This window comes from Anneissia japonica, unplaced genomic scaffold (assembly GCF_011630105.1).
Source record: "Anneissia japonica isolate Jap-2015-1 unplaced genomic scaffold, ASM1163010v1 scaffold287800_len1627635_cov199, whole genome shotgun sequence".
NCBI classification, from domain to species: Eukaryota; Metazoa; Echinodermata; class Crinoidea; order Comatulida; family Comatulidae; genus Anneissia; species Anneissia japonica.
In genome coordinates this window covers 421462-446596 of record NW_022731299.1, presented here as the reverse complement: position 1 = coordinate 446596, position 25135 = coordinate 421462, and the positions used below count along the sequence as shown (strand labels likewise).

General features: G+C 35.0%; 1 protein-coding gene across 1 annotated transcript in view; it reads left to right on the top strand.

Annotated features, from left to right (window-relative positions):
* Nucleotides 1–25135, top strand: part of LOC117115300 (ribonuclease Oy-like) — an 86629-nt gene that overhangs the window by 45960 nt on the left and 15534 nt on the right. Inside the window, exons 4-5 of the mRNA XM_033259032.1 lie at nucleotides 4125–4197; nucleotides 18205–18272. Coding sequence (XP_033114923.1) covers nucleotides 4125–4197; nucleotides 18205–18272 — 141 coding nt within the window. The remainder of the gene's footprint in view (nucleotides 1–4124; nucleotides 4198–18204; nucleotides 18273–25135) is intronic.

Here is a 25135-nt window from a genome sequence, read left to right as displayed (position 1 = left end):
TACTTCAGCTATCACTCACGTATAATTACTTTAAGCTTTTACATATAAGCCTTGTACTTTTATCTTAAAATGTGCCTCGACTGATATGTCCTTTAACCGACACTCCTCAGTCCACATATTTCCTTTAAGATATTCTCTCTTCAACTCCTGGCTAGATACCTGTAAACTAACCATTTTAAATACATTTGCATACTTTTACACTCCACTTAAATGCACGAATCATACACTGCCACTTTGCCTTAACCTCATTAATATTCATGTAACTTATTTCCATTCACAGTCCGTTTTAACTTGAGTCATACAACTATGCATATTCATTAGTTCACGATTCAGTTAGCAGTGCTGCAAAGTAGAATGAAATATCCTAAATATTGTGACAAATATCTCTTGGGCATAGTTTCTCACCAGGTATGATAGTTGGTGGAGGGTTGATCAAACGTTTATAGTAATCCATGGATACCACTTTTAAAGATTTAGTAGTCCTCTTGTTTGGATATAGGTCACAAGGATCACAACACTTTCATTTGAGAGTAGAGTACTTTGAAAGAAGAACTTGCTCATGATGTAGGCATATTGTGCGTATATCCCCAAGCTCTATCCTACTACGCAACATTAACAACTTGAACTCTTTAAGATTGCCCTAAAAGTAATCAGGAGACAGAACTGCAGTGTGAAATTGATAAGAATCTGTTAAAAATGCAAGTTGATACCACAGCTGGACAATGTACATGTAGGCTCCGTTTGCTCACCTTCTGTATTCTTAATACACAGAATTTACTAGAAACTTTAAGGTAGGCCTATATTCCATCCCAATTTGCTCAAGTATAAGAAAGAAAACCCGTCCAATTTTGTTATATGTTGTAGTTGACACATAGGGTTACATTTTTCATAATGGTGTCAAAGAGTTTGGGCATGTCCCACAGTGTAAATTTCAAGGTCAAAATATGGGTCAATAGGTCAACCAACTCAAAAGTACTCAAATGCACAAAATAATGCCAGATTTAGATTCCTTAGGGTCTTTCCTTTACAAAAATGCTTTGTTTTTTTTAAATCGGACCTGTGGTTGCCAAGTTACAGCAATTTGAAATTTGGCGGCTACGCCCTTTTTCGCTAAAAAATTTTAAAAAAAATGAAATTGCCATAACTCGAAAACCATTGGCCCGATAAATCTACCTATATTCTAAATTTCATCAAAATTGGAGGAGGTGAGGTTTAAAAATGCCATTTTTTTGGGGTGATTCGAAAGGAATTTTGGGTGACAGGATCAGCACTAAATCTTCTTAAATCATACTTGACAAAGCGTACCCAGCGGATTATTGTTGGTGAAAGTGTTTGTAACAAGTTTGATTTAACATGCGGCGTCCCACAAGACTCCTGCTTGGGGCCACTCCTACTTACCCTGTACACAGCACCTCTTTTCAAACTAATTAATAATCATCTCCCAAGTGCACACTGTTACGCTGATGACGCACAATTATATGTGTCCTTTGATCCAGGTTCGCCAGATAGCGTACGCGAAGCTATCTCCGGTACCATAGCCTGCATGGGTGACATTCAGGAGTAGATGTATGAAAATAAGCTTCTAACAAGACTGAGCTTATGATCATTGGCACCAGGCAACAATTATCAAAGATTGGAGACCTAAACATTAACATGGGAAGTGTTGAGCTTAAATGAGTCAAACATGTTAAAGATCATGTCCATGAAAATGAATATCAATCAAATCTGTTCAAAGAGTTTTTATCACCTTCACAATATACGTTGATCAGTAGATTTGTCAACAACACTGCTTTCACAAGTCTTGTCACGCCTTCATTACAAGTAGACTAGACTATTTAAATATCGTTCTGTTAAATTATGGAATAATCTGTCATCTGACCTTCGTTGCAATATTCATTCACTTTCCTTACAATCCTTTAAAAATCTCATTTAATTTCCCCTTTTGTTTTTCTTTTCTGTTTCTTGTATTTATATATATATATATATATATATATATATACTGTTTATATATATTCTTTATGAATTTTTCTTTTAATTTTATTTTGTTATATAATGTAGTTTAAGATAATACCCTGGAGGGAAGAACAGTGTAACAATACTGACTGAGTATCCAGAATAAAGAAAGATTTCTATTCTATTCTTATTGCAATAGTTTATTATATGGATTACCTGACTGCCATTTAAAAAAGCTTCAGCGAGTTCAAAACGCTACGCTGGCTGCCAATTGAATACCGCATTAACTTCAAGATACTATTAATTACCTGGAAATGTATTCATGAAATAGGCCCATACCTTACCAATATCATTGTAGTCAAGCCATCAGGCTTTTAATTCTTAAGGTCATCAACTGATGTCTCCTTAGTATTCCCAAGTGGTAGAATGTTGAAAACCCTTGTGCTCCTCCCACACTATGGAACAATCTTCCGGCTGAACTAAGGAGCACAACTTCCATTGTCATGTTTAAGAACAAACTTAAAACGTACTAATTCCGCAAAGCTTTTCATCTTCTTATTACTGAAGTGAATTCTACTTAACCATTAATTATTTATTGCAGACATAATTATGTTGGTGACATTTGCAGTAATAAACTGACCTGTGAAACTTGTAGATAATTGTAATTTTATATTTATTTTTTGAATTGAATTTTGGTACATTTTGAGATATTTTTATTGCTATTCGAATAATAATTGTTATTGGATTAAATATTAAATTTTATGTAATTGTAAATTGTAATTTATTGGTTACCACAATTTGTAATTAATTTCAATGATTTTAATATTGCATTTGTTTTAATTATCTTTCCTTTTAATTGATTATCATTCAATATTGCAGATATTGGATTTAAACTTTTAATTGATCTGTATTGTATTGTAATAATTCTTAATTATATATTATAGCTTGTTAGGTAATTACCAATATTTAATTTTTAACTGAATTTTCCAATTTTAATTATTTTAACAATGTAATTAATTATAAGTATATTTTTGTAGTTTCTCTATATAATAATTTGCAATCTAATTGTATAATGCTGCCTGTTTTATATTGTATTTTATCAATTTTTATGTATTTAAGCGTATTGAACAGCATTCTGAAAATGTGCTATATAAATTCATATTATTATTGTTATTATCTGAGATGTTCTGACCCATAAGTAAATTTAGAAACAGATATTTTAAGGCAACTGAAGTCAGATGCCAGATGTATATAATACTTTGTCTATACTTTTAGGAAAAAATTCTTTTATTAGAGCATATAGATTTGCATAGATGTATAATTATGCTGGTTATCTATGGTCAAAGATCATCCAATCACTTTTGAACAAAAAGCAAATACAGTACAGTATGTCCCAAACAATTTGAGACTAAATTTAGTTGTCTATGACCAACGGTTATTGAGATATGATATTCTACTTGGTACCTAGTGTCAAACTCAGAAACGTCATTTCCGTTTGCTAATTGGACAAAATGTTGCATTATTGCAAATAAAAACATGTTCTGAACAATTAAAGGCCAAAATTTGGTCTATGATTTATAGAGATAGTGATAGACTGTATGTTATGTAGGGTCAAAGGTCATAAATATCATTTCCAGTAACTTCTCGACAAAACACTGCATTAGTGCAAATAGAAACATGCATTTGAGACCAAAGTATGTCTCTACAATTTTCCGTTTACAAGATATATGATCTAGTCTTGTAGGCAGCCACTTTGTATTCAAAATGACGGCTATAGCAGGCGTCAGAAACTTCTTTTTTATTCTACACCATATCAGAGATATTTTGATAATAATTTGCACAACTGGGTCCCTAGCTCTACTACTCTTAAAGAGTGAATATAAAAAACAAAGCTTATATATAGGAATAATCTTTGGCTTAGATACAAAATGCAGCAACACTTCATTCAGTTCATTTAAACATAAAGTTAATATGTTATTTTTTTGCAATTTCTATAGAACTTTTGTCGTGTAGTATAAATTTTGTATTGTATTTATATGTGCATGGCCCCCAGGGGGAACAACCCTGTGTTGACCTGGGCACACAAAACACATAAGATTTTAATTTTATGTTATTCTTCTATATCAATAATAATGTTTTTGATTTTACACACTTTTTATTCCAATTTAAAGGCCATCAGCAAAGAACGGACTAGATCCTGAATACTGCAATTCTCCGCAGGTGTTTAATGATACTAGCATTCAGGTGAGCAAAGATGCTTTGTTATGCTTACTTTTGAAAGTAAATAAAATATTAATTGTCATAGTTGTTTTGTTACAATTCATTTTAGGGTTATTCCACAGTATTTAGTTGGTGAGGGTTATTTTCATTTTCAATTATTATAAATTACTTCTCAAAGTATAGATTAATGGAGAACCTCCCTGGCTATGCAGTTTTTCTCTTGTAACATTTTGAAATTTTAGAATTCTGAAAATATATGATAAGCATTTTGAGTTTGTGTTTACGATTTGTATTATGATTGTATTATGGCCAAGGCAGAAGGAGTGGGGGGGAGGGGGGTGGCCTCACCCACTGCCACATCTAATGTAATGTACTGTAGTTTGATTTATATAGCAGCTTATACCGTAGTCTCAACGCACTTGAGGTGTGGACTAGCTCCTACAATAACTTTCTTCTCCCCTAAGCGTCTCTTCATGTCTGAGCTACCCGGTAAATCGGTGCCAGGTGCTTTTGTCTGCCACAGCAGAGGCACAATGGACTAGTACACCAGGGTAACCCCCTACTCATCTTGAAAGATGTACTATGTTCTTTTAAGTGCACATGAGCCAAAGTATGTACCTGGGCCTACGGTTTATCCTTATCTGAGAAGACTTGTTCCACCACCAAAATTTATCCAAAATTTTTAGTCAAATTTTTTGCGTAGAGGATATATTTTCTCAGGCCTTGCTATACAGTCTGGCGTACCCAGTAGGTAGGAGGAGGCATAGCAGGCCACTACCTATACCAAGCCCAGGTAGGTAACCTAGCCTACCGGTTGTCCCGCAAGTTCAGACCTACAAAAGCTAAGACCTAAGATTACGAGATACCAGACCCACTCAAAATATCAGACCCTGAAAACTATGCTAGGATTTCTAGAAAATAATACCTGTATTCGAAAGCTAAAATCTGTATATTATATTGACATCGCAAGACGTATGCAAGCACAGCCGGGAGAACAGGGTTTTGTATTATGGTATGAAGGTCATGGACGAGTGTTCAGAATAAAGATTCAAAAGCCTGAATATGTCTCCAGAATTTATTTATAAAGTCAGCAACATTGCAGAGAACATGCAAAATAACACATGGTGTCAGAAAGTGAACCTCAGGTAAAGAAAAAACAAGATTTATGGATAAATATAGGCCCAAGAAACCTAGCATGCAGTGCTGCTACACGACGAGAGTGTACGCATGATCGATATGCACAGCAACAACAACGTGGGTGAGTGCATCAAATTCAACATGGCACAGTCCTCGATGTTACATTTACCAAAGCAGATACTCTAGGGAGACAAATTGGCAAAAAGTGGAAAGATTTCAAAACATATTTTAATTTATACCTGTTGGCAACATTTAAAAGGAAACCGAGTGATGAAAGAAAAATTGCCATTCTACTCTGTTCCATGGGTACCCATTACATGAAAGTATTCAAAAATTTAAAAGAGGACGATTCGAATTTGTCGAAAGATAGATTTGATGAGGTTATCAAGATGTTCGACAGATATTTTGAGCCCAAGAAATTGGTAAAGAAAGCTGTCACACTGTTTCAACAGAGAAAACAATCAGAAAATGAATCAATAGCTCAATACATAAGTGCAGTTAGGTCATTGGCTTGCGAATGTGAATTCGGCGAATTAACAGATAGGTAGGTAGCCATAAAAATCTGGAACGGTGTACGGAACGGAAAGTTATGACAAAAATTGTGGGAGGTAGATTTGACACTTAAGCAGATAGAGACGCGATGCATCACATTCGAGCAACTGCAACAAAACAACAGCAGCAGCAGCAGCAACACACCAAGTTGAAACAGAGGGCGCTATACACAAAGAAAAAGGAAATAAGAGAAAAGAAACCCAGATATAAAAACAGAGGACATTTTCAAATATCAATCAGGTAAAACTGTAAGAACAGTAACAAATTGTCTGAAATGTAACAGAACACACCCGGCAAGGCATTGTTCACCATGGGGAAAACAAAAGAAACCCAGATATAAAAACAGAGGACAGTTTCAAATATCAATCAGGTAAAACTGTAAGAACAGTAACAAATTGTCTGAAATGTAACAGAACACACCCGGCAAGGCATTGTTCACCACTGGGGAAAACAAAAGAAACCCAGATATAAAAACAGAGGACAGTTTCAAATATCAATCAGGTAAAACTGTAAGAACAGTAACAAATTGTCTGAAATGTAACAGAACACACCCGGCAAGGCATTGTTCACCATGGGGAAAACAGTGTAACAAGTGTCAAAAGAAAAACCATTTTGCCATATGCTGTCCTACTAAAAATGTGCAGTATGTAACAAATGACATGAGTCAATATGACAATGCAGTGAATTTTATGTTGATATTGAAATTCATAATGTAACTGATACTAAATCTGTATAATAATAAATACTTGTAGTGTTGTTGTGGGTCGACAATAACAATAATAAGACCTGCTAATTATGTTAAAAGAACTCTCTGGTTTATTCCAAAACTCCAACTATGTTCTAACCACGATGTTACATTGATAGTCGCCATGTATGATCTCCCTTGACCTTTATAATTCATAACTATAGATGGCGCCATACTACATTTGAGATACTACATACTTCTCCCTTTGTTTAATCAAAAGATCTCTAAACATCTTTAAAACAAATTAAATTTTAAACAATATGTGAGGTCTCACTACAAAATGAGTCTCATCGTTAGAAAATCAAAAAATGAGTTTATATAATATTTTGTTAGATCACAATATAAGCTTTACTTTGATCTTTGAATGACTTCCCTAGGATAAATAGATCCAGAGATGTGAGCATTTAAAGTTTAGGTGTATGAGAACCATGTTTTGAGAAAATCGGCCTCAAAGATAAACTAACCTGTACAAATAATAGTACTAGAGTTAGAGAATATGTGCAGAGAACAATGTTTTAGTAAGAAAAGTACAAAATCATAAAATATAAGTATCAAGTTAATATTCAAAAACATTAAAATCAAAATTTTGTAAAAATGTTGCCCTTTGACCTATTTTGGTGAATACCTCAATATGATTTCACCAACGATGCGTCTCATTTCGTGGTGAGACCTCACACATAAACTTTAAACATTTAACTCTTAACTTTGATTCAAACAAATCTTTAAGACTCTTTAAAACTTCTCAATAGTCTCTACACAAAATCATTAAAATGACTTGGGCATTTCACTACGTGACCACTTCTCGTTTTGATCTCAGAACTAACTCTCTCATCAACTGGTTTACTGAAATTTTCAACTCTCATTAACATTATCCTTATCATTGATTATTTCGTTCTGCAAATTACTAGGTACTCTTTCTCTGATCTCAGATTTGCCTCGTTCACTGATAACATCCAAACCACCTTCATTTATCACATCATTCAAACTACGTCCATTAATCACATCAGTTGAATCATGTTCATTAGTCACATCAAAACTCTTGTTCAGAACATGTCTTAAGTGTTTCACAATTCTTTGAATAATTTTACCATTTTCCTTATTAACCAATTCATTTGCATTATCTCCTACTTGTTTCAAAATAACATAGTGTGTTCTAAAGTAAGTTGGATCAAGTTTACTTTGTTTGCAACAAACACTAAGTCTCCTATCTTAAAATCATGCATTTTTGCCTGTTGGCGAGTGCCGGCATAAACCTTCATCTTAGCCTTATGGGTCTGGTTATGGTTCTTTAATTCTGCGGAAATATCAGTTTCCTGTCGATATCGTGGCAACTTAGTCTTTATGTTTCTGCCAAATAGCAATTCAGCTGGCGCTTTATTCATAGATCTATGTGGAGTAGATCTGTAAGCCATAAGTATCTTTGGTAACACGCTTTGCCATACTTTACCTTCAGTTTTGGCATTTTTGATACATTTCTTAAGGTAGCGATGAAACCGTTCAATTTTCCCATTCGTTTTAGGGTAATAAGGTGAAGCAAGTAGATGTTTAATGCCACATGCGTTAAAGTATTTTTCAATTTTGGCACTTATAAACTGTTTTCCATTATAAGTTAAGACCTTATCAGGGTATCCAAATCTTGCGAATACCAATTGTAAACATTCAATAATAGCATTCAAATTTATCTCTGCCTCAGGGTAGGAAGAGTGTAATCAGTAATTGTTAAAATGTACTCTCCTTACTCTGAGGTCTGTAATGTTTGATCTTTACGCAGCGCCTGGTTAATTTCGCAAGCAGAGCAGTTACGAATCATGCTTTCAACATTAGCATCCATTTTCAGCCAATTGTATTTATCGCGCAGCACTTGTTTGGTTCTAACCATTCCTTGATGTGTTTCATGTGCTAAGCTCAAAACACTTTGTCTTAACTTTAAAGGTACTACGATTTCCCCTTAATAACAAAGAATCATAAACAGATAATTCACATTGGGTAACGTAATATGGTTTCAGTTCATCTGTTACCAATTTGGCCACTTTCCTGTCTCCATAATATTAATTTACATTTGACAGAATAGGGTCTTTCTTAGTTTCTATTTTAAAAGCATTAATAGTCAATGCATCAAGTTCTGAAGTACACAACTGCACAGTCTGTCTAATATAGTCCTCTGCAATAGTGTTCGAGTCTGAGCATGTCAATGGAAGGCGTGACATTGAGTCATGGAGTTATCCTGGATTCCTCCTATATCATCTATAGGCCTATCTTTTTTTTTTATTACTATTATTATTGAGCTATAAGGCATCTACTTAAACTCTTGACAGAGCATCTGCTACAACATTCTCCTTTCCACTGATGTGACGAATCTCCAAATTCATCTCTTGAACTGCTAAGCTCCATCTCAACAAGCGTTGGTTCTTCTGCTTCATCTTAGCCAAAAGCGTCAGTGGATTATGGTCTGTCCAAACGACGATGGGAAACGGAGTAGTTCCCAAATAAACATCAAAATGTTTCAACGCAAACATCAAGCCCAATGTCTCCTTTTCTGCATTAGAGTATCGTTTCTCATGAATGTAAAATTTCTTTGAAAAGAAACACATTGGCTTGTTGATGCCATTACCATCCTTCTGTCCCAACACAGCACCAGCCCCCACATCGCTTGCGTCGATCATCAACGAAAATGGTTTCTGAAAGTCTGGAGCCATCAGAACTGGTTGCTTTGAAAGCATGGCTTTCACTTTCTCAAAGGCATCTGTACATTCCAGGGACCACTCAAAACTCACATTTTTTCTTAGGAGGTTAGTCAAAGGAGCTACAAGTGTGGAGAAATTTTCTATGGTAGAATCCTGCCATTCCTAAAAATCTCATTAACTCCTGTTTACACTTTGGAAATGGAAAATTACGAACTGCTTCAACTTAGCAGACAATGGCTTAACCTTTCCACACCCAACGACATGGCCTAAGAAAGTAATTTCAGCACAAGAAAACTCACTCTTCACTAAATTGACTGTTAATTTCGCGGCAGTCAACCTCTCAAATAACACTTTGGTTCTTTGCACATGGACGTCCCATGAATCAATGTAAACAATCAAATCATCCACATACGCCTCACAACCTGCCAATCCCGAAATAACACTATTAACCAATCTTTGAAACTTAGCGTGCGTGTTCTTCAACCCAAAAGGCATAACCTTATACTGATATAATCCCATTGGGGTAACAAAAGCTGACACCTCTTTTGGTGTCAGTTAACGGAATTTGCCAGTAACCCTTCACGAGATCAAACTTACTGACATGTAGCGCTACCCACACGATCAGTGCATTCGTCTATTCTAGGGATGGGAAACGAATCTGTCTTGGATAGGGCATTAATCTTTTGATAATCAGTGCAAAACCGATACGATTTATCTGGCTTTTGTACAAGGACGCAAGGAGAACTCCACGCACTCCCACTCAATTACATCATTCTCTAACATATAACTAATCCCGTCCTGCAATATCTTCGTTTTAAAAGGATTTTCTCTATATGGGTTTTGTTTTATGGACAGAGAATCATCTATGTCAATATCATGTTTAACTAGATCTGTTCGCCCTGGAACATCTGAAACAACTGAAGATTATCCATAATGACTCTCATCATTTCATACTTTTGATTACCAGACAAATGACTAAGTTTCTCCTCAATGTTTACTATCACATCAGAATTACTAAGTTTCACACATGGTTCAGAGTTAACAAAGTCGTCTACAAACTGCTCTGATTTATCTGTATTCTCACCAACTGAACACAATACTGGTTTTGGGGATTCACTACTCTCACGGACCGAGTGCCCATATACCATCTCGAAGGGACTAAAACCCAACGACTCGTGTCGTTTCTCGGACCGCAAATAATAACAAGGGTACTCCCTCAGGGCCGTCACCAGCTTTTTTCAAGGTGGGGGTGTTTTTTGGAAAAAAAACTTAACAATTCCAGTGTCAGGCAGCGGTGCTGGTGTTGCAGATATGAGCTGTTCAAAACTAATGTACTGCCTACTGGTCACTATAGACAATTTTGACTAAAGCCATTTTCCTATTTATAATCTTGTCTGTGTCATGGGAATAGTCATAATTAATATGCATTAATGCCAGCGAAGACAACCGCTCCATGCCCATTGTTGCCCGGGTGTAGTGGTGGAGACGACGAAGGACACTGGCTGACCGCTCGCACACTGCACTCGTCACCGGTAATGTACATGCTAGCTTAAGCAAGACATACATGTTTGGAAACCTCAACTTGGCACACACTCTAATGGCAAGAGCAGGAGAATCAGGTGGGTTTGGGTGATGCTGGAATCCGGCTCTCCAGCGTTCATACTCTTCCTGCACCAATCCTGGTGATGGCAGATCATCTGTATACACCTCTACCAGGCTGTCAATGTCGCACTCAAGCTTCACTACAACTTGTGGAACTAAACATAGTAGTTTACTTGCCCTCTTGGATAGATCTAAAAATGAAAGCGAACAAATATTGTACTTATACATATTTTGATAACATTTCCAGGACCAAAATCCAGTTGAAACTAATTAAAGCAAAATCAACTGGAACCAGTTGGCCAACTGGTAAGGTTTAATAGGGAAATTGGAACAGCTTGTTCCAATTGAAACCAGTTGCCAATTGGTTACGGTTAAAACCAATTGGGCAACTGGAACCAACTGATTTCAATTTGATTTTGGTCCTAGGTTATTTGCTATTTAGTTTGGATGTTTGGATATCACTAATTTCAAAATAGTTGTTAACATATATTTTGTTCAGTTGAATGAGGCAGTGCTAACAATATTCAAAAGGCCAAATAAAAAAAAAGAGTTCGATTTTCTAGTTTCAGTTGTAAATAGATTTATCAGTATTAACAGTGTGTCTAAAAAGTATACCCACACCAGGTACGATGCTGATGATGGTGGTGATGATAATGATGATGATGAAGGTCACAGGTGATGTATTCTAATATTACCTGAAAACTGCTTTTCAAGCTCTGCAATGACATGATCCACAAAGGGCACAGCATAGTTCACTCTGAAATAGGTCTCGATCCTGTGGTCGCATGCTCCTTCTTCACAGTTGCAGGACGTGGCCTCTGCATTTGGTCTGTGGGTTTGTCTTGCCGCAAGCCTGGGCATCTCCACTGACACATCAACCTTGAACAACAATATGCATTTAATTATTGCCAGTTATTGTCACTTCTTTGATCGTTTTTAACATTTTCATACAGCTTAGTTTTGAATTACTTGTATTTCTTAACTGATTAGCGCTTTAAATATGTTTAGGGGGCATAATACGATTGCCATTGTCAAACATCTGAGCGGGTCTTTCACTTGCTCTGATGTCTGATTTGGATAATAATTAAAGTAATTGACTGTCTTTCTTTCAGGCAACGACATGTAGTGCCATCTGATCAAGGTCACTCATTATTGTTTAATTGTCACATTACGGTTTTACCTTTATTTGATTGAATATTGTATTTATATCTGGAGTTGAATAACTATTGTCACATGCTGATTTTTATTACTTTTAAAAATTGAAAAGCATGTGAAACTGATACCAGAATAATACCATTCCCATGTATAAAATGCAGTCTTTTGATTGTCATCGCTGAAGTTGAATAGAAGCATGCTATATATGAAGTAATCAGTTGCAAATCATCTATATTATTGAAAATGGTTAAAGAATTATCATTTGCATTAAAGATTGTAGACGCTTCTCCTTAAAGGAATATATAAACATACCCTCCGTGCCATCCTCTTTGCATGTTCAGACCACTTTTTGAACCTTGCTTCAATGTTTTCCCTCAGATTCTTGTAGTCTGCAATTACATCATCAACCTGGAATAATGTAAAATTTATTTAAACAAGAGGATTGTAATGTAATTAATTATAGTTGAAAAGAAAGACACAATAAATAACAAAAAAGTGACAAAACAAATACTTGGTAGTCTTCACAAAAACTTTTTTTCACTGAACTACTGTGGCAATATCTCATTTAATTTTGTGAGGGCTTATTTCTTATTTTTTTAATTAAACCAACAAGATTGACTAGATTGAATTTTTTTCTAGATCGTCAGAGAATAGACCATAGCATCGGAATAATCAAAAAGCACTAGTAAGCCCCGGCACTGACAATTTATATGATGCACTGTAATAATTCCCAATAGAAAAATAATGCTCTATACAAGGTATATTTACTAATGAACAAACATTTTGCTATATTGGTTGTAATTTGTTTGTCAATTTTACAACAATTTACACAGAACTATAAAATCATGATTCAAAGAAAAAGAATCTCATTTTAACACATGTATAATACTAAAACTATCCATTAACTTTAATGTACAATGGAACCTTATTATAAGGAGGTCCTAATTGGGATCATGAATATTACCTTGGTATATCAGGGTAAAAAGGAATTAAAAAAAAGTTGGGACCACCAAAATAAGAGGGTTCCGTTACAACCAACCGCATTATAACGAGGTTCCAAAGTATTCATTCTAAATCAAACGAAATGTTACCCTGTTGTAGGCGTCATAAACATCAAGAGCTCTCTTCTGCAAGGCCTTGCTAATCCTAGTCCTTGATACACCACCATGAACACGTTGATAAACTTGAAAGAGGCAATGCTATGGCACAATGAATTTGCATCAGTTCTGCTAGCAGCCGACCATGAGCCAGAGAGATCCTGGAGTTCATACTTGTCTGTATGCAGTCTATGGGCTATATGCTCCAGTGCTTCAACAATGAACAAATACGAAGTGTAGAAATATTCGTACGCTGCCTGGCGCTCTGCCCACCGAGTGCGACATAGATCGAGAAGGGGCTTCCTTTTACCAGGTGTACAGCATTTATTAACTATGCATTCAAGAAGTCTCTGCCTTTTGGGTGATCCATTGAAATAAAGACAAATAGCCTTCATCTGGTCAATGACGTGTTTCATCTCTGTGTCTTTGCATGAGTGGCTAATGACCAAGTTCAGTGCATGGCTACTACAATAGGTATATGGGGCCTGATCCGCGCCATGGTTTCTCACATAGCTTTGCGCTCCGCATCTGTCACTTGACACGTTAGCTGCACCATCAAAACATTGTGCTCTCATATCAGCAATGGGTATTTGTAGAGAACGTAATTTCTCTTCAATGGCTCTTCCTATGTCTACCCCACGAATCCTATAATCAGCGTGACCACTTCTTGGGTATTTACCCAAGATCTTGGGTATTTTGACTTGGTCTTGGGTTCTTGGGTATTCCGTTCAAATCCTTGGGTATTTTATTTTTACTAAGAAAATTAAGTATTTTTGTCATAGAGGAAGAATTAAGAAGTAACATTAAAAGTATATTTCAGTCCATTGAAGTAAGCAAAACTCAATGAAGTGCACATAACATTGTTAATTGACTGTTAATTGCTATAAACATGGGTTCAGAATTGTTAATTTGTGATTTGCGTTGCCATTGATCTTACCTAATTAATGCATTACATAATAAACACTGATAACACTGGCCGACTGAGGGCGTATTTTTCTATTTGTATTATTACCTCATGAATATTAATTTTAATAATTAACACAAACAATTACAGTAAAAAATGGTTTATAAATTGAACTGAAAGGGAAACTATACATGCGAAAAACACGTATTTTTCAAATTTTAATGCATTTTCAGGAAGTATTGATTTTACACCAAGGGCGAGAAACGCCTTTTGTAATTGTATATCTAAAAGAACAAGACCAACATTTAGACCAGAAATTATCTTTTCCCTAATGTACTCATGAAGGTATATTAAACAAGTATCAGTTGAGTATCCACTGCGAAACCCAGATTGAAATTTATATAGAAGGTCATAATCTGTAATGTAATCATTTAGCTGAGTAGTAGTTGTGGACTATTACAGTCATTAATTTGAAGTGGACACTCTTGGGATGACAACAGCACATAAAATTGTGAAAATTCTCTGTAGAAGTTTCTAACACATGAACTAACATTAAGCATAAAGACAGATAATGGACGACAGTTTATCAGTGCAGTATTGAAAGAGTATTTAGAGATTCAGGGCATAAGCCATAGAAGAGTGACACCTCTCTGGCCCCAAGCAAATGGCGAAGTGGAAAGACAAAATCGCACGCTTCTCAAACGATTAAGAATTGCGCAAGCTGAGAAACACAACTGGCGAGCGGAAATTGATAAATTCTTGATAATGTATTGCGCCACACCTCACAGCATAACAATTGTAAGCCCCGCAGAACTGATGTTTACGCGGAAACTTTGAACCAAAATTCCCGGAATGCAAGATCAGGTTGGAGAAGAGGATTTGGAAGTGAGTGATCGAGATTGCGAAGTTAAAGGTAGAATACAGATGTACGCAGACGCGAAAAGAAACGCATGTTAGTGTAATATTGTACCAAGAGACATGGTATTGTTGAAGCGAGACTAAAAAGATAAATTTACCCATACGTTTCACAGCGAAACATTTAGAGTTGTGAAAAGAGCGGGAAACACGTTTACTGTAGAGCAAGTACAGAATAGTAAGCCAGTACAGTATATTAAACATGTGAAATCATACCAACGGAGAGAGACAGAACACAATGATCACGTAGAGAATACAGAAATTCCCACAACACTAGATTATTCCGACAGCGAAGAGCAACCTGCAACAAACACTGATTAGCTAGAAGTCATACCAGAACAATCAATCTGGACTTCTCGCCCTGTTCGCAAAAAGAGATTGCCTGTTGAATTTAAGGACTCTGAAATTCATTAAATATATTAGTTTAGTGTTCATGTTTACAATGGAAATGAAGAAATTTCATGTTGAAGTGTTCATGCATGCTTGAAGTATGTTAGTTTTAATGAAAATGCTAACTTAATGTTTAACGCACAGTAATTGTAGCTGCTTTAATTAATCATATACATGTTGATGTTTTGATCAGAAAAACAAAATAGATTTAGATAATTATTAGAGACTGATTTGAAATTAAATTGTTTTAGTACTGTAATTATTAGAATGATCATAGGAAAAAAAATAATGAAAGTTGCATGTTGTGAATTTTAATACTTATAAACTAGATAGAGAAGAAAAGTTTTATTTTGAAAGCCAAAAGAGATTAAGTTTAAAAGAGTTTTATTTTAAAGAAAGGAATAATTGTAGTATCTACAGAAGTTGAGTTAGACCTATCATTGTATATCATTAAAAGTTAGTTGTTAGAGTACCTTACCACCGTGTGTGAGTCGTTGATTGTGCTTTCGTGTTTAATCTGTTATTAAGTGGTTCAATCCATATATAATACACTACAATTACCAATGTTATCGCCACCAATGTATAGTAACCACCTAAACTAATTTTTTACAGCTACAACCCTGACAGTATGTCTAGTTTAGTGTAAAAGAGTACTGTATACACATTTTCTTTAGGCTACATCTGAAATGATTAAATATTATTAAATTTAATGCTGTGGAGTAATGAAGAGAATGAAAGTTTTGATAGTTACGGTATGTAAATTGCTGTTTAGTGATTTTGTTAACAAGTATGCACTAAAATTCAGCTGACTAATATGTGAAAATGACACAAAAATCATGACACACAGTGTATCCAATAGATGACCATTACTGCCAGTAACATACTGTATGCTGATAATAAAGTTTACAGTTTTCTACAATATGATACTGTATAATTTAAAATAATGTAACAGGACCAGATGATAAATTGGCAACAATGTGACATACGATATTTGTACTACTTTACTCGATAAGGTGTTGTTGGTTTTTACCGAGATGTATTTGGTACTCTGCTCTGCAATTATATCTGTTTTATACTGAACTATTAGTCATAATATAAAGCAAAAAACTCACATTATAGACTGTACAGTAAAAGCATTTATTGTTCACTGCACAAAACCATCTAGGCTCAGTATCAAAATTATACGAAAATATTATGACTTGGTTTGATTCATTTAATTATGTAGTTATACTTGAAGGAAGAAGAAATTTTAGGGAGAATGAGAAAACAGAGTTTCAGCTGCATCTTGCAATTCTGTTATACAATAATGGAAGACAGTGGCATGCTTGTCCCAGTTTATACTTCCTCTACTTCCATCATCATAAACTGGATAAGTAGTTTTTGAGTTTCCCAACAGCAAGGATCCCATTAACAATTCCCAGGATAGATGGTTACTAACCTGTTTTATAAGATAAACAAAAACTACATAATTAATACAGGTGCAGTATGTTTTCAATCAATATTTTGTTGCCCTCTTTCCAATCCAAATTTTCGCTAGGCTTGTGGGTGCCTTTTTAAAGTTTTCTAATTAAATTGGAGGATTACTGTAATAATTTTATCTTTCAATACTACTGATAGTATTATTGATTACATAATTATACAGGTCTCCCTTCACTTTGTTATGATTGAGGTTCTCATGGTCTTTAGCAGCTTTTGTATTTCATTTATTTACTTATTAAATTTATTATAAAGAAAAAAGATAAGTCAGGCCTAAAGAAAAGTGGTTTAATTTTAAGGAAGAACTGTATAATTGTTTTGTGTTCTGCTTTAGTAGTTAAATCCTACCTGTATTACAGGGGAAACCATTTTGCTGCCTTATCAATTTATAACCTTCTCGCCCCCTTTCCTATTGTAGTGGGGTTTACGCCACTCTGTTTCGTTGATCTTTTTTGTTTTGGTTGGTTTTGTTACCCATACGGCAGGTTGTGAGGTGCAGGAAAAGGGAGTTTGCCATACATAATCCAACTTGAAATAATGAGCTGCCACATAAGTTGCATGTTGATACTAGTAATAAGAAAATAACAATCATTATTTAAAGACACAAACAAGCAAGTATTTATTATTGAATTGAATTGGATTTATTCAGCATAAACACCAAGAATAGCTGACAAAAAAATGGGGTCTGGTGGTGATGGGCAGTACACTGGGAGACAATCCCCTACTTTTCCAAAGAGTGTACTGCGTTTTTTAACATGCACATGGGCCCTAAATGCACACAGGATCAATGGCTTAGACGTCTTATCCGAAAGACGGAGAGAGTAGTCAGTTAGTGGAGAGAGTATGTCAGATTCTTGCACTATCGCATTCTTCCACAATCATTGTTTCAGGTAGTAATCTTCTTTTTTTGAAAAAACGAAAAAATAAATAAAAGCTCACCCACCCACCCTTCCCATAGTTAGTTATTTGTCAGGTAGGCAGTTTTTTGGTTGCCAACCTTGCATTATAACACCTTTGTTCTGATTTTTAGTGTTATGCGTGCTGTGCCCATTATTACCAAACAATTTCTTTAATCATGTACCATATGACAACATAATTGTTTGTTGCCACGATAACTAGGTTTGGTAAGACTAACTAAACTACTACTCATCAAGTCTCAGAGAAAAATTGCATTTTGGGGAGGCTATGCTTTTAATGCGCAGCAAAAACGGAGAATTTCTAGTTATTTCTGTAACAACAGAATGCCTTTTTCAGTACGTAAACATCTGTAAAATAATGGTGTATACATATATTAATTGAAATTATATATGTGATGATAGCTGTGTAATCACGCTATGATGCTATTAGTTTACTATGCAAACTTCTTTTTTCCAGGTGTTGATGAAACAACTGAACCAAACATGGCCAAATCTAATAGTGGAGAAACCGTACACTGAATTCTGGTAATCAAGATTATCTTTAACTTTTTCCGTTTGTTGTAGTATTAGTATTATTAGTGATAAAATGCAATTTGGCAGACAAATTTATCATTGATGACAAATTATTTTTTTAAAAGCTAGTAAGAATTGGAGTAGATGATCTCTAACAGAGATCTTTATCAATTCTTGGTGGAAATTGCAGCTTGGTCATGACATCATCTGTTAATGACGACATACGATCCTTCTCGTTGTCAATTGGATGCTGTACAGTGCCTGGCCAGGTGAGGATGTTATTAGATCATTGTATAGATTAGAATGTTCATGTGCGTTTTGATATCTGTTTATGATTATATTTTTAAAGTTCTTCTTAGTGTAATGATCCTTTCTGATGTATCTCTCTTTGTGTTTTGGTTCTTTTTCTAGCATCTTTAGCCTCCCAATTTGGAACATAATTATGTTGTATAGAGTGGTCTGTAATAGCATTTTTTTTGTATTATTGATGATGTTGTTGCTCTGGAGGCCCTTTCCATCCCCCGTGCTTGTTATAACATATCTTTTGTGATCACTGATGCCTGTTTATAATACTCTCATGTGACTTTGTAGACTACACTCAAGTGTCCATTGTCTCGATCTTATCTTTGGGGAGGATAAGACTGTTTTTGATTTTGTTTGAGGCACTGTAGTTTCCAAACATTGTTATTGGAGAGAGTAGGTCAGATTCTTTCGGTCATTCCTTTTACATAAGGAATCTCTAAACTTCTTCTTTGCTTGGTTTTTGTCAATTACTGGTTTCTGTACTTTCTTTTCCATTTTTTACTTTTCCAAAATACTTTTTATGGACCATAAACCCAACTTATGATCTAATGGATGATGTAAATTAAAGATTGATTTGTGTGTAGAGAGTAAGGTGAAAGTAGGAAATAACCTGTGACTTGCAGCTTTAACTAGGCAGGCATGGACTATTACACGTTTAACAACTTTCTTCTCCTCCTCCACATTGTGTCCAATCAGCTACCAAGAAGTGCGCTTTCGTCTGTTCTTTTGATAAACTTGGAAGGTTACTGATCATTTCTTTGTAGTGTGATAAGTATATGTTGGAATAAAACAATTTTTCTTTTTATGCTATTAAAATTGGTTCTTAAATTTTAAACATTTACAATTTTTATAACTGTTTTACCACATTCTTTACTCATTTTAAATAATTCTCCAGATTTTTTTTTTTTAAGAATTGTACTTTTTTACACTGGTTTTTCCTTCTCGAACTTGTTGAAAACCGACCTCTTTGTAATTTTAACTGATTACAAGTCCTTTGTGAATTTGATTCTGTGTGTGTATATTTTGTATAATTATAGCCCTGCCACGGTTCCGGGATGGGCTGGGACTACAATTGACTGATATGCAGTCTGTATGTACTTGTTTTGTCTTTTAATGTGTCAAGGCGACCCTGAAAAGCAGAACTAGATTCGGAGATGCTTTAAAGTGAAAAATATGTGATAAGAAATAAAATTATTGTAGTGTAGCAGACCTGGTGCTTGTCAGCATTACCATGGTAGTAGAGCTGCTAAAGTTGAATTTCAGGTAGAATAGTGCACTTCTAGAGAAACCATGAAACTTCCCACAGTGATACTATGACACCTAAAGATCAATAAAAAAAAAAAGACCCCAAAAAATAACGCCTCCTAATGGCCACCATCTTGAAATCCAATATGGCTGCCAAAATATTTGATTTTAGCCAATATATTCATATCTACAGCACATGTAATTGCCAATTGAAGGTCATTACCCATGTTTTCAATATCAGGGAGTGTCATGCAATCATCAGAAATTATGTCAGATGGCCACCATATTATTGATATTTTTGTCAATATTCATGTTTACAGTACCGCGCACTGTCAATCAAAGACCGTTGCCCATGTTTTTGATATCAGGGACTACCATGCAGCCATCAGAAATTATGCCAGAAGACCACCATATGTTTTCAATATCAGGGAGTGTCATGCAATCATCATAAATTATGTCAGATGGTACCGCCATATTGGATTTCAAGATGGCCACCAAATTATTGCTATTTTTATCAATATCTTATCTACAGCACTGTCAATCAAAGACCGTTACCCATGTTTTCGATATCAAGGACTATCATGCAGCCATCAGAAATTGTCAGAATGCCACCATATTGAATTTCAAGATTGCTGCCATACCAGATTTCAAGATGGCCGACAAATAAATTATTGATAACGTAAATATCGTCATATCTACAACACCTAGCACAGTCAAAGATCTTTACTCATGTTTTCAATATCCGAGAGTATCATGCAGATATCAGAAATTATGTCAGAAGGCAGCCATATTGAATTTCAAGATGGCTGCCATATTGGATATAAAGATGGCGGCCAAAATATTTGATGTTTTTTTCCATATTTACATATGTACCAGCACTGTGAATCAAGATTGTGTATATGTATAATTAGGGATTTTTATTTATTATTCATGGTATATTTTATTCAAAATGATACAAAAAGGAGAAAGCAATTGACAAAAAGTGAATTGTAGCCAAGGCTAAATTGCTCACAATTTACAATCAATTAAAAATTAAGAAAAAGGCATTAAAAAATTCACAAACATTTAAAAATAGAGAGAATATAAAAATATAGCATATATTGAGAAAACAAAAAAAGTGATAACAATAAAGACAACAAGAAAAAATACAAATTTACAAACTCGTGTAAAAAATCAAATAAATAAATATTGCAATAATTATAAATAAAAATTACCATAAAATTGAGTGATCAGGATGAGTAAGACTAATCAAATAACAAATTTGTTTTGCTTTTAGGAATCATGATATTGTTGCTTCGTTTCAAATTAAATCTTTTCTGGACATCAAGTTAATTATTATTGTTATAATTATATTAATCGTTATTAATTGTTATATTATCGAATTGAGTAATCTTGTGAAGTACGGGATAGGACTATTCTTATATCTATTCGTTTTGCTTTTAGGTATCGTGATTTTATTGCTTCGTCTCAAATTATATCTTTCCTGTACAATTCTCTCTTCAGGAAGCCACTCTAAATTCTGGGTGATTGTACAGTTGTTTGGCAAATCTTGTACATATCATAACTCGGCGATCGGCAAGTTTTTTAGTTTAACTATAGCAAGTGCTTGGTCGTAAATATTATATTGGTTTTGCTCGTTTCTGGAGACTTTCTAAATCATTTGACTGTTGGACAGTTAAGCTGCAGTGCCAGACGGGTGTGTCATACTCGAGTGCCGATCTAATATATCCTTTATAGATTGTTACCAGGTCATCAAATGGCAAATTGAATTTTTTCAATGATTTAAGCATGAACAACTTGCCATTAGCATGGGTGATCACATTGCTTATGTGCTCGTTATACTTAAGGTTTCTGCTTAAAAAAACCCCTAGTATTCTGATGTTATTTACTTGCTGCAGATGTTGATTTTGAAGCGTTAGTATAGTGAAAGGTGGATCCTTCATAAAAGATACTTGTATGTGTGCGCACTTTAAAGCATTAAGCCGCATTCCGTTTGCTACTGACCAATCGTTGAGGTCGGTTAGATGTTTTTGAATTGATAAATGAGTGTGTCTACCGATTCCATTAGAAACAATTGTCAAATCATCAACGTACTTAAGTACAAGAGGAGGTTTTGTGTCAGTTGTTGTAGTCAGGGATAGCGCATCGTTGATATGGACGACAAAAAGTAAGGGGCCAAGTTTGCTACCTTGCGGAACCCCCCCATTCAGAAATCTGCGTTCAGAAATGATCCTTTATATCTCACAGATTGATTTCTTTCCATCAGGAAATGTCCAGGATACAAGCGAGTCGTGAATGCCGTAGTCAGTTAGTTTTTGAATTAATATGTTGTGATCGATTAGATCAAAAGCTTTTGAAAAGTCTGTGACGACTACAAAGCTGTGATTGGACTCGGGATGGGGATAACAATCGCTTCCTTCCATTGCGTTGGAACATAACTTTCTTGAAATGAAGAATTTAGGATGTTAGTTAGTGGTACCGTTAACTCACATGCGAATTCTCTCACAATTCTTGCAGGAATGGCGTCAGGTCTGGACGCTTTTGTATTGTTAACGTTTTTTAGTACTTTATAGACTTCAAATTCATGTACCTTTGGAAGGGGAGTGTTGTTCGTAGTAGGGTTGTGACGGAGCTTAGGTATATTGTCCGAAATTGATGCGAAATGATTATTAAGACTATTAGCAACAGACACGATGTCGTTTGGATCGACTCCAGGAAGAGGTACTATAGACGTTTGCTTCTTATCTCTGTTTATCATTACTTTTATTTCTTGATACCACTTTGCAGGATTGCTCATTTTTTGTTTTTTGACGCTAATGTTATAGAATTTTGATTTTTGGGTCGCAATCTTGTTTCTAATCTGTTTCCATTTTTCATCTCCAATGCAATGTAGACGTTGTCTTTACTTTACGAGTGATTTAATGAGGGGAGTCATCCAAGGTTTGTCAAATGCGTGATGTTTAATTGATTTTAATGGGAAGTAACATTCAATGGCATTGTGCAGTATTCTGTAGAAAGCTGAACACTTATCTTGAGTAGAGCTGGTGTTGCAAATTTCTGACCAGCCATAGTTGGTGATCCATTGGCCAAAGCATCTCATCGTTGAATCCTTCATTGGACGAACTAGTCTAATGACTTTTTTGTTTTCAAACTTATTGCTTTTGGGTGACCAAATGACGCAACGATGGTCACTACATCCTAATGGGGCTGTGGTAACTGGATCGTTGTAGTTCAACCTAATGTTGGTTAGAATCTTATCTAACGTAACGTTTTTCCTCCTAGGTTTTTTGACCTGTGCGAAAGTATGGGATTTCAAGCGTGTAAGGTCTAGACGGTTGAAATCTCCTCCTATTATTATTCCTGCATTGGGATGGTTTGTAGTAATGACATCAATACAATACAATAAATGATTAATTAGAAAGCTGCCATCATTTTTATGGTCGGGTGGAGAATATACTGCAGCGATAAACAACTGTGAAATCTCACGAGGAAGTCTATAAGGTCTTAATTTAACCCACACTACCTCAACTTCTTCAGGGACTGGAATGTCAAATTTCTGGGGGTGCATGTTATCTCTACAATATATTGCAACTCCTCTGCATGACCTTATGAGAGAGAAAGAGAGTAAAACCATCGATGTTAAAAAATTGTAGCTCATCCTCTTTAAAAAAAATTTTCTGAGATTATTGCAAGATCAATATTATCATGTCTCAACATTAATTCGAACTCATCAAACTTGTTTCTAATAGAACGGGGATTACACACCATAAGAGTCGGAAGCTGGTGCAATACTGGTTGGCGCTTAACAAACTCAACAGGTTTCAGGTTGCTTCGGTTCACTAGTTTTGGTTTAACATAATTTTTACCTGAGTAAATTCGATTAATAATCACTACCTTTATAGGTCTTTGTTTCTTCGCACCAGCGCATCGTCCCCTCTTTGTTTTTTTATGAGTCGTGAACACGTTTGGATTACAATGGTATGTAAAGAACGTCAGCTCTGTTCCCTGTGATGCCAGTATTCTGAGTGGTGTAACTACGGGTATCATGGTGGCTAGCGATTTAGAATGATATCTGCAAACGAACTCACTTAACACAAAAAAATCAACGAGAATGACAAATCCAGTGCGTTTCCAATAAATTTGTGATTCCAAATAACATTAAATACACAAACACACACAGAAAACCAGAAAAAAGAATTCGAAGACAGAGATCGGAAACAGTGAGACCGGTTCAATGGCACCACCGTGTGATCATGCAATCATCAAACATCTCATATGACTCATAATCATAGTCAGACCTGCCTATGGCAGTAAAGTAACACCATTAGAAAGAAGTCCAACAACTGCCACGTTGGATTTCAGAATGATTGCCAATTAAGAAAGGTACATAAAAGAAATTGAAATTTTAAAAAATATTAGAAAACAGTTAAGGAATAACAAATTTGTAATCAATCGAAAGGAAAGGAAGTAAAAAAAATAAGTAAATAACTGTTTTGTATGGTATGAGAGCAAGTGCAGAGGGGGAGAGAAAGATGCAGATATTAAACATCATTTATATTAAAGCTAGTTTTAGCATAAATGAAATTATGTAAACTTAAATCAAATATTCAAATTAATGGTGTGAAGACACTAATATCGAATAGACCTCATGTCTATGAAATGGCTAATTATAATTTTCAAATGATAGATAAATATATGTAAATATTGAAAGGGAAAGAAACGGAAAAGAAAATTAAAGAAAGGAAAAGAAAGAACGGAAAGGAAAAGAAAAAACTGGAAAGGGAAAAGAAATATAAAAGAATAGAAATTGAATATAATGGAGAAAGTGAAAAGAAATAAAAGAAACATCAAGGAAAATTAAGAAAAGTATATAGTTAACTTTAGCATAAATGAAATTATGTAGACATAAATTAAATATCACATTCAAGTAATGGTATGAAGGCAATAATATCAAATAGACTTCTAAATATCATTTTCATGCCTCATCAGTGCAGCTAGGGTATAGACCCAAACGAAAAACAGCAAACGGCCACATAATGCAAAACTATTTACAATTAAAACGGAACAGTATAGAAAATCCGATCAGAATGACCCTAGCTGCACTTATGAGGCCTGGAAGGCCGAAACGGATCCGTCTGCAGATATTGGAATTCCTTCCAGTGGATGCTTAGTTTATTTTGTCATTCTGATCGGATTTTCTCTACTGTTCCGTTTTAATTTTTTAATTTAATAGTTTTGCATTATGTGGCCGTTTGCTGTTTTATGGGTTTTCCCATTTGCCTTTCAAAATTTATATATTATTAAAGAATCTCTATTGAGATCCAGCG